The 10,724-nt window shown below is 62.2% G+C and overlaps 1 protein-coding gene across 1 annotated transcript in view; it reads left to right on the top strand.

Annotated features, from left to right (window-relative positions):
• Positions 1 to 884: 884 nt before the first annotated feature.
• Positions 885 to 10,724, top strand: part of FLNC (filamin C) — a 39,735-nt gene continuing 29,895 nt past the window's right edge. Inside the window, exons 1-11 of the mRNA XM_054399595.1 lie at positions 885 to 1,227; positions 4,170 to 4,418; positions 5,165 to 5,262; positions 5,989 to 6,139; positions 6,694 to 6,812; positions 6,941 to 7,018; positions 7,148 to 7,310; positions 7,777 to 7,977; positions 8,708 to 8,845; positions 9,367 to 9,493; positions 9,586 to 9,722. Of these exons, the coding sequence (XP_054255570.1) occupies positions 891 to 1,227; positions 4,170 to 4,418; positions 5,165 to 5,262; positions 5,989 to 6,139; positions 6,694 to 6,812; positions 6,941 to 7,018; positions 7,148 to 7,310; positions 7,777 to 7,977; positions 8,708 to 8,845; positions 9,367 to 9,493; positions 9,586 to 9,722 (1,798 nt within the window). The 5' untranslated portion in view covers positions 885 to 890. The remainder of the gene's footprint in view (positions 1,228 to 4,169; positions 4,419 to 5,164; positions 5,263 to 5,988; positions 6,140 to 6,693; positions 6,813 to 6,940; positions 7,019 to 7,147; positions 7,311 to 7,776; positions 7,978 to 8,707; positions 8,846 to 9,366; positions 9,494 to 9,585; positions 9,723 to 10,724) is intronic.

Genomic DNA, 10,724 nt, shown 5'->3' with positions numbered 1-10,724 from the left:
GACCCTACCGGGAACCACTAGTCCGTCCCGGGACCCCACCGAGAACTCACCCGGACCCAACCGGACACCACCAGGACTCTACTGGGAACTGCTGCTCCGCTCCGGGACACCACTGGACCTCACCGGGATCCCACCAGACCCTACCGGACCCTACAGGGAACAGCTTCTCTGCTCCGGGAATCCACCGGGACCTCACCGGACCCCATCGGGAACCCACTCCGGGAACCGACCCGGACGCTACTGGGACCCCACTGGGCCCATCTCCGGACCCGCACCCCATCGGGAATTGGTACCAGGAACCCCGATCCCCACCGGCAGCTGCTGCTCCGGCACCGGGAATTCACCGGGGACTGGGAAGCGAGTCCGGGAACCGGCTCTGCCACCGGGAACTGCTACCGGAACCCCCACCCGGGACCCCGGGACTCCACCGGGATTACCACCGGGAACTGAGACCCCACCCGGGGCACTCGCATTGACTCGGGACCCCTTTAGGACCCCAGGACTGATCTGGGACCTCCAACCCAGGCACCAGGATTGACCCAGGACCTCAGGACCCCCTCAGAGGACACCAAGGGTGACTCAGGACCACACCCAGGACCCCCACTGAGACCTCCAGGAGCAATCCAGAACCGACTGCCCACGCAGGACCCGCCTTGACCCACCCTAAAGTGGGTCTAAAAGTGACCCTAAAACCCCTACCCAGGACCCCAACACCCCACTCCGGATCCCCTCTGGGAGCAGCAAGAGTGACCCAGAACCCCTGCTGAGGACACCGGGAGTGACTCAGGACCTCCACCCTCAGGCCATCCACCCCCAGCGTGGTCTACAGCCCCCCCTAGCAGGAACCCACCACCAGCAGCACCAGCAGCAGCCAGCCCGCAGCGCCCACCATGAACTCCAACTACGAGCCGCAGACGGGGGAGGAACCCGAGGAGCTGCCGGCCACCGAGAAGGACCTGGCCGAGGACGCTCCGTGGAAGAAGATCCAGCAGAACACCTTCACCCGCTGGTGCAACGAGCACCTCAAGTGCGTCAACAAGCGGATCGGGGACCTGCAGAAGGACCTGAGCGACGGCCTGCGCCTCATCGCCCTGCTGGAGGTCCTCAGCCAGAAGAAGATGGGCCGCAAGTACCACCCCCGCCCCAACTTTCGACAGATGAAGCTGGAGAACGTCTCGGTGGCCTTGGAGTTCCTGGAGAGGGAGCACATCAAGCTGGTCTCCATCGGTGAGCCGGGGGGAGGGCAGGGGGGAGGTTGGGGAGATGGAGGAGGTGGGATGGGGTGAAGGGGCAAGGATGGGGTGATGGGCACGTGGGGATGGGGCTGGGCGTGCAAGGACAAGGGTGATGGACATGTGAGGATGAGGCTGGGTGTGATAGACGTGAGGATGGAGCTGGGTGTGCAAGAGCAAGGGTGATGGACACGTGAGGATGAGGCTGGGTGTGATGGACACGTGAGGATGAGGCTGCATGTGATGGACATGTGAGGATAGAGCTGGGTGTGCAAGGACAAGGGTGATGGACACGTGAGGATGGGGATGGGGGTGATGGACACATGAGGATGGGGATGGGTGTGCAAGGACAAGGGTGATGGACACGTGAGGATGGGGATGGGTGTGCAAGGACAAGGGTGATGGACACGTGGGGATGGGTGTGATGGACATGTGAGGATGGGGATGGGTGTGCAAGGACAAGGGTGATGGACATGTGAGGATGGGGATGGGTGTGCAAGGACAAGGGTGATGGACACGTGAGGATGGAGCTGAGTGTGCAAGGACAAGGGTGATGGACATGTGAGGATGGGGATGGGTGTGCAAGGACAAGGGTGATGGACATGTGAGGATGGAGCTGAGTGTGCAAGGACAAGGGTGATGGACATGTGAGGATGGGGATGGGTGTGCAAGGACAAGGGTGATGGACATGTGAGGATGGAGCTGAGTGTGCAAGGACAAGGGTGATGGACATGTGAGGATGGGGATGGGTGTGATGGGTGTGATGGACATGTGAGGATGGAGCTGGACGTGCAAGGACAAGGGTGATGGACACATGGGAATGGGTGTGATGGACACGTGAGGATGGAGCTGGGTGTGCAAGGACAAGAGTGATGGACACGTGAGGATGGGGATGGGTGTGATGGACACGTGAGGATGGAGCTGGGTGTGCAAGGACAAGAGTGATGGACACGTGAGGATGGGGATGGGTGTGATGGACACGTGAGGATGGAGCTGGGTGTGCAAGGACAAGAGTGATGGACACGTGAGGATGGGGATGGGTGTGATGGACACGTGAGGATGGAGCTGGGTGTGCAAGGACAAGGGTGATGGACACATGGGAATGGGTGTGATGGACACGTGAGGATGGAGCTGGGTGTGCAAGGACAAGGGTGATGGACACATGGGAATGGGTGTGATGGACACGTGAGGATGGAGCTGGGTGTGCAAGGACAAGGGTGATGGACACGTGGGAATGGGTGTGATGGACACGTGAGGATGGAGCTGGGTGTGCAAGGACAAGGGTGATGGACACGTGAGGATGGGGATGGGTGTGCAAGGACAAGGGTGATGGACACATGGGAATGGGTGTGATGGACACGTGAGGATGGAGCTGGGTGTGCAAGGACAAGGGTGATGGACACATGGGAATGGGTGTGATGGACACGTGAGGATGAGCAATGGGTGTGCAAGAGCAAGGATGGGGGGCAGGGGGTGAGGGACACGTGGGGATGGGGATGAGTGTGGAAGGGTGGAGGTGATGGACACGTGGGGCTGGGTGTGCAAGGGTGGAGGACATGGATGGGTGGAGAGAGGCTGAGTCTGCACACCCAGGGTGCTGGTGAGGGTTCCCTGGGTGCTGAGGTGCCCTGTGGGTGCCCCCACCATGGCACTGGGGTACCAGAGACTCTGTGGGTGCCCCAGGATGTCCCCAGGCTGGCAGTGGGGTCTCAGAAGCCCTGTGGACACCACACGATGCCCCCAGCCCAGTTGGGGGTTGCCAGGGACCCTGTGGGTGCCAGGATAGTGGGGCCCAGCCATACACTGTGGGTTCTCTGGGGGCCTCAGCCTGGCAGTGGGGTGGCAGGGACCCTGTGGGTCCCAGGGATGCCAGGATAGCAGGCACCCTGCATGTGCTGTGTGTGCCCTGAGATGTCCGCAAGCTGGCAGTAGGGTGCCAGGGGCTCTGTGGGTGCTCAGGGGTACCTCAACCCGGTGCTGGGTTACCATGGATGCTCTGGGATGTCCTCAGGGTAGCACTGGAGTGCCAGAGAGACTGTGGGCACAGGTTGGCATTGGGGTGCCAGGGATCCTACGGGTGCTCTGGGATGTCCTCAGTCTGGCACTGGGGGTACCACATGATGTCCCTAGCCTGGCAATGGGCTGCTGGGGTGTATCTAGACTGGCAGTGGGGTGCCAGGGACACTGTGGGTGCCAGGGAAGCCAGGATAGTGTGGACCTGTGTCATGGGTGTCCTGAGCTGTGCCCAAGCTGGCAGTGGAGTGGCAGGGATCCTGTGGGTGCCCCAGGGTGTCCCCAGCATAGCAGCGGGGTGCCAGGATAGTGGGGACCTTTCACGTGCTGTGGGATGCTCTGAGGTGCCTCAGCCTAGTACTGGGGTTCTGTGGTGTACTTAGACTGGCACTAAGGTGGCAGGGGCCCTGTGGGTGCCAAGGATGCTCTGGGGGGGCTCAGCCTGGCAGTGGGGTGGCAGGAAGCCTGTGGGTGCCAAGGATGCCAGGTTAGCAGGGACCCTGTGGGTGCTTTGGCTGCTCTGGGGGGCTCAGCCTGGCAGTGGGGTGGCAGGAAGCCTGTGGGTGCCAAGGATGCCAGGTTAGCAGGGACCCTGTGGGTGCTTTGGCTGCTCTGGGGGGCTCAGCCTGGCAGTGGGGTGGCAGGAAGCCTGTGGGTGCCAGGAGAGTGGGCATCCTGCACGTGCTGTGCATGCTCTGAGATGTCCCCAAGCTGGCACCAGGGTACCAGGGACTCCATGGGTGCCAGGGATACCAGGATAGCAAGGACCCTCGGGATGTGCCCGACCTGGCAGCGGGGTGGCGGTGACCCTGCGGGTGCCCTGGCAGACATCTCCGGGCCGGCACCGGCGCTACCGAGGGCTCCCTGCGGTGCCAAGGCAGTGTCCCTACGGTGCCAACGTTGCCGCCTTGGGGGTGCCCACAGACAGCAAAGCCATCGTGGACGGGAACCTGAAGCTGATCCTGGGGCTGATCTGGACGCTGATCCTGCACTATTCCATCTCCATGCCCATGTGGGAGGATGAGGAGGAGGAGGATGCCCGCCGGCAGACGCCCAAGCAGCGCCTGCTGGGCTGGATCCAGAACAAGGTGCCCCAGCTGCCCATCACCAACTTCAACAGAGACTGGCAGGACGGGAAGGCACTGGGGGCACTGGTGGACAACTGCGCGCCCGGTGAGTGGGCACGGAAGGGGCGGGGGGGGCAATTGGGCACACTGGTAGGTGGGCATGGGGGGCACTGGGTACTGGGGGAGGCAATTGCGCCTCCTGCAAGGGGGCATGAGGGGCAGAGGAGATTGGGGGGCACTTGAACCCCCTTGGTAGTGGGCATGGGGGGCACAGGGTATGGGGTCAATTGCACCCCCAGTTATGAGGTGTGAGGGGCACAGCGGCTTAAGGGGCACTTGCCCCCTGCTAGGTGGCCATGGGGTGCTCTGGGCATGGTGGGCACAGGGGTTCAGATGGCACCCCCAGTACCCAGTACTGGGCATGGGGGGCAGTGGCACCCCCAGTTAGTGGGCATAGGGGCCATGAGGGGGTACTCTTATGGTGAGGGGTGCGGGGGGGGCAGCTGCACCCCAGTGCTCAAGGGGCACTGGGGACAGGGTGCGGCAGTGGTAATGGGGGTCAACACCCCCCCAAACAGTGCTGGCGTGGGGTACTGGGGGAGATGCTGGGGGCACTGGAAGATACTGGGGGCCACTGGCGGATGCTGGGGGGATCCTGGAGTGCAGTGGGGACTTACTGGGAGGCATTAGAAAATGCTGGGAGGGGGCTCTCGGGGGTGGGGGGGGGGAGTGAAATACACTGGTGGGCACTGGGAGGTTCTAAAGGGCAGGGGGATGGGCAGTTGGGTGCTGGTCCCACCCCGGGGGGTACCCATCTGACCCCCTTCCACCCCCCACTTCTTCCCATGCCAGGTCTGTGCCCAGACTGGGAGAGCTGGGACCCCAACAAGCCAGTGCAGAACGCTCGGGAGGCCATGCAGCAGGCGGACGACTGGCTGGGGGTCCCCCAGGTACTGGGAGCACTGGGAGGGGCTGGTGTCCCCATGTAGGGGATGGGGAAAGGGTGGGGGTGGAGGGCTGGGAGTGCCAGTGGGTGCCAGGGAGGCTGGAGAGGTCCCACGGGAGGGGTCGTTGGGTATGGGGCAGCGAGGTCCCTGAAGGGGTCCTTGGCGATGGGAAAGATCCTGGGGGTGCAGAGGAGGAAGGTCCCCAGAATGTCCCTAAGGGTGGGGGGGACAACCCTGAGGGTGCAGGGGTGGGGGGGATGAGTTGGTCTTTTGGTGTGTGTGGGGGTGTCTCTGGAAAGGGGTCTCTGTAGAGGGGTCACCTGGGAGGTCCCTGGGGCTGGAGAGGTCCTTGGGAGGTCCTGGAAGGGGTCTGGGGGTTCCTTGGGAGGTGCTGGGTGGGGGCTCTGGTGGGGTGTCTGGGTCTGGGGGGGTTCTTGAGGGTCCCTGGGGAGCAGGAAGGTCCCTGGTGGGGGATCCTTGGACCTGGAGATGTCCTTGGGAGGTGCTGGAGAGTCCCTTAGTGGGGGGGGTCCCTGGGTATTGGGGTGTCTTTGGGGGTGCAGAGGAGCCTCTGGAGGGTCCCTGGGAGTGCAGGAGGGTCCCTGGGAGCGGTGGTCCCTGGTGGGAGGTCCGTGGGTCCGGGTGGTCTCTCTGTGGGTGGTGTTGGTGTGTGGAGGGAGGGAGAAGAGGTGCCAGGAGGGGTGCTGAGTGTCGGGGTGTCCCCTCCAGGTGATCGCCCCCGAGGAGATCGTGGACCCTAACGTGGATGAGCACTCGGTGATGACCTACCTGTCCCAGTTCCCCAAGGCCAAGCTCAAGCCAGGGGCACCCATCCGTGCCCATCAGCCCCAGCCCGGCCGTGCCCGCGCCTACGGCCCTGGTATGGCACTGGCAGGGACCGGGGCGGGGGGACACGCAGGATGTCGTGGGGCACCTCCAAGCCCAGGGGCAGCATTCCAACCCCGGGGCACCTCCCCACTGCGTACCCAGGGGAAGAGCAGGGACACCCCCAGGGTGCCACCCGTGCCCAGGGACACCCCCAAGGTGGCACCCGTGACCAGGCACCTTCTTAGTCGCCAAGGGTTATCCTCTTCCATGCCTAGGGGACACCTTAAGGTCCTCCAAGGTGCCACCCATGCCCAAGGACATCCTTGCAGTCCCCAGGGTCCCCCTTGTGCCCAGGGATCCTCCAAGGCTCCACCCATGCCCAGGGACATCCTGGGGTACCCCCTAGGTGGAACCCATGCCCAAGGACCCCCTTTAACCCCAGCGTCCTCTCCACACCTAGAGATGCCCAAGCCCCCTCTGCCACCTACAAGGGCTACCTGAAGGTCCCAAGCTGGGGGTGTTGAGTAGGTCCTAGGGGTTGGGTGCCCATCATGGGGTGGGGGATGCCAGGGAGGGTGCCCCCTGACCCCTCCTGGGCACCCTCAGGCATTGAGCCCCAGGGGAACGTGGTGCTGAAGCCAGCGCAGTTCACGGTGGAGACCCTGGAGGCAGGGATGGGAGAGGTCCTGGTCTATGTTGAGGACCCTGAAGGCCACACTGAGGAGGTAGGTAGGGTGGGGGCCACCCATCTGGCACCCATCTGACCTCCCTGGAGCTCTCCAGCTCTGAAGTGGGGGGGGAGGGGGGGGGTGTCCACCTCCTACATGTTCAGGGTTCCTCCAATCTCCTCCAGGCCAAGGTGGTGCCCAACAACGACAAGAAGAGGACCTACAGCGTCACCTATGTCCCCAAGGTTGGGGGGCTGCACAAGGTGAGCACCTGCCCCTGGAGGTCACCTTGGGTGCCCCCCAGCACCCAAGACACGGGGCAGGAGGTGGGTTGGGGGGGTTCTAGGTGGCGAGGGCAGGACGTGGCCCCCCCTGACACCCATGTCCCCCAGGTGACCGTGCTGTTCGCGGGGCAGAACATCGACAGGAGCCCCTTTGGGGTCAACGTGGCCATGGCCTCGGGGGATGCCAACAAGGTGACAGCTCGTGGGCCAGGGCTGGAGCCCGTGGGCAACGTGGCCAACAAGCCCACCTACTTCGACATCTACACTGCAGGTGGGCACGGGGCACATGGGGTGGGGGTGGCATGGAGCTGTGGTGTGGCTGTGGTGGCTCTGAGGACCATGTTCTCATGGTGGTATAGTTGGTGGCTCTGAGGTGATGTTCTCATGGTGGCATGGTTGGTGGCTCTGAGGCCATGTTCTCATGGTGGCATGGCCATGGCTTTGTTCAGTGGCTCTGAGGACTATGTTCTCATGGTGGCATGGGTGGGGGCTCTGAGGACTATGTTCTCATGGAGGTATGGTTGGTGACTCTGAGAACCATGTTCTCATGGTGGTAGCACCATGGCTTGGTTTAGTGGCTCTGAGGACTATGTTCTCATGGTGGCATGGTTGGTGGGTCTGAGGTGATGTTCTCATGCTAGCATGGTTGGTGTCTCTGAGGGCATGTTCTCATGGTGGCATGGTTGGTGGCATGGCCATGACCTGGTGGCATTGAGCTGATGTCCTCCCGCTGACAGGAGCTGGCCCAGGAGATGTTGGGGTGGTGATTGTGGACCCTCAGGGTCGGAGGGACACGGTGGAGGTGATGCTGGAGGACAAGGGGGACAACATCTACCGCTGCACCTACCGCCCCGTCCTGGAGGGGCCACACACCATCTGTGTCACCTACGCTGGAGCTCAGATCCCCAAGAGCCCCTTCACTGTCAACGTGGCTGAAGGTGAGGCCCACCCCAGGGGTCACTGCCAGGTCCTCTACCACTGTGTCCCCCGCTGTGTCCTCATGGCACCCATTGGTGCCAAGTGGCAGTCCCATGGCACCCATTGGTGGCCATGATGGCCTCTTGGCAACCTTGTAGTGATCCATGGCCCTAAGGTTGTCCCATGGCACCCTGGCACCCTGCAGTATTCCCAGAGCACCCCTTTGTCCCCAAGATGTCCCCAGGAGTCCCTTATGCTCCTGGGGCCTCCAAAGCACCCTTCTGTCCCCAGGGTGGCCCTGTGGCACCTTTATGCCCCTGGGGACAGTGTGGCATCCCCAAGCTGTGCCTATGGCACCTATTTGTCCCCAAGGTGTCCCCGTGAGTCCCTTACATCCACGGAGGACCCCATGGCACTCTTATGTTCATAGGCTGTCCCCTTGGCACCCTTGGGGTCCCTGTGGCACTCATTTGTCCTCAAGGTCTCCCCTTGGGTCCCTTATATCCGTGGAGAACCCCATGGCACACATGTTCCCAGGTTGTCCCCATGGCACCTTGGCACCCTTGGGGTCCCTATGGCACCCATTTGTCCCCAGGGTGTCCCCACGAGTTCCTTACACCCTTGAGAACCTCACATCCCCTCCCCCTCTGCTCCCACACCCCTGCAATCCCATCCTTGGGCGCTCCCAGCACCCAGGGGTGGTGGCACTGGGCTGTGACCCACGGGTGACACGGTGCCGTGCCGTGGCAGCGTGCAACCCCTCGGCGTGCCGGGCCACCGGCCGTGGGCTGCAGCCCAAGGGCGTCAGGGTGCAGGAGGTGGCAGACTTCAGGGTGCTGACCAAGGGCGCTGGCACCGGAGAACTGCGGGTGCTCATCAAGGGACCCAGTGAGTGGGGCCAGGGGGGTGGGGGGCACCAGGAGATGTCCATGGGGGTAGTGCATGGTTGGGTGGCACCCATAAGGGTGTCTGTGGGTGGTGCATGGTTGGGTGGCACCCATAAGGGTGTCTGTGGTTGGTGGGGACCCATAAAGGTGTCTGTGGGTGGTGCATGGTTGGGTGGCACCTGTAAGGGTGTCTGTGGGTGGTGCATGGTTGGGTGGCACCCCTGAAGGAGAGTCTGTGGGTGGTGTATGGTTGAATGGAACTCATAAAGGTGTCCGTGGGTGGTACATGGTTGGGTGGCACCCCTGAAGGAGTCTGTGGGTGGTGCATGGTTGGGTGGCACCCATAAGGGGGTCCATAGGGATAATGCATGGCTGGTGGGCACTACGAAGACGCTTGTGAAGGTTTCATGGTTGGTTGGACACCTTGGTGATCTCCATGGAGGGATGTCCATGACTTGCAGTGGGGATGGGCGAGGGGGCACTATGGTATTGCCCCCATCTGACACACCCCACCCCACCCAGAGGGCACAGAGGAGCCGGTGAAGGTTCGGGACGTGGGTGATGGAGTCTACGAGTGCGAGTACCACCCCATGGTGCCCGGCAAGTACACGGTGGCCATCACCTGGGGTGGCTATGCCATCCCCCGCAGGTCAGCTGGAACCCCCCTACCCATCTACCCATGGGTGACCCCCTGACCCACTTTGCACCCCCCAACCCCATGACCTCCTCTTATCCCTACAGTCCCTTCGAGGTGATGGTGGCTCCCGCGCCGGGCACCCAGAAGGTTCGAGCCTGGGGTCCAGGGCTGGAGGGAGGAGTGGTAGGCAAGTCAGCAGACTTCGTGGTGGAGGCCATTGGCACAGAAGTGGGCACCCTAGGTAAGAGGGGCACCCATGGGTGGGGCCATCAGCCTGAGGATAAGGACTTGGGGTGGGGGGCACCATGGGGGGGATGTATTGAGTGGTATCATGGTGAGGATGTGAGGGTGTGATGGAGGACACGGTGGTGGGGATGTGGGTATGGACTGGAGAGCACCATGGTAGGGACAGAAGGATGGACTAAGGGACTGTGGTGGACAGCCTCATTTGCTTCCAAATTGAGCTAGTCTGGTGTGGGTAATGTGGGGAGGAAATTTCAACCTACCCCAGGGACATCTTGGGGAGGTGGGCACAGAGTGGGTGGCACCTTGGGGACGCGGGCACAGGATGGGGGGCATCGTGGTGGGGATGTGGGCATAAAGTTGAGTTAAAGTGGAAATATGGACATAGGCTGAGGAACACCATGATGGAGTCAACTGAGGGTCACCCCCACAACATATGGGGTGGCACCACACTGGGGACCTGGGAAAACAGCAGATGCCTCCATGGTGAGGACATGGGCAGAGGCTGAGGAATACCATGGTGGAGACTAGGTCACCACCATGGGGACACAGGCATGGACACACATGGGATGGCATCATCCCAGAGTCATGGACAAAGACTGAATGGAGACAAGGACTGGGGATCACCAACCTGGTGACGTATTTTTGATACCATGGTGAAGATACGGGTGCAGGCCAAGGCACACCATGGTGGAATCAACTGAGGGTCACCACCATGGGCATATGGAGGTGTATTGGGGTGACACAACCTTGGGGACATGGGCAAAGTCTGAGTGACACTTTGATGGAAGCAAGGACTGAAGGTCGCTGCCATGGCGACACATTGGGTGACACCATGGTGGACTCAACTGAGTGTCACCGCCATGGCGACACATTGGGTGACACCATGGTGGACTCAGCTGAGTGTCACCGCCATGGCGACACATTGGGTGACACCATGGTGGACTCAGCTGAGTGTCACCGCCATGGCGACACATTGGGTGACACCATGGTGGACTCA

Source organism: Indicator indicator, chromosome 3 (genome assembly GCF_027791375.1).
Source record: "Indicator indicator isolate 239-I01 chromosome 3, UM_Iind_1.1, whole genome shotgun sequence".
NCBI lineage: Eukaryota > Metazoa > Chordata > Aves > Piciformes > Indicatoridae > Indicator > Indicator indicator.
Note: the sequence above shows the minus strand (reverse complement) of the source record. Positions and strands in the feature narration are given on the sequence as shown.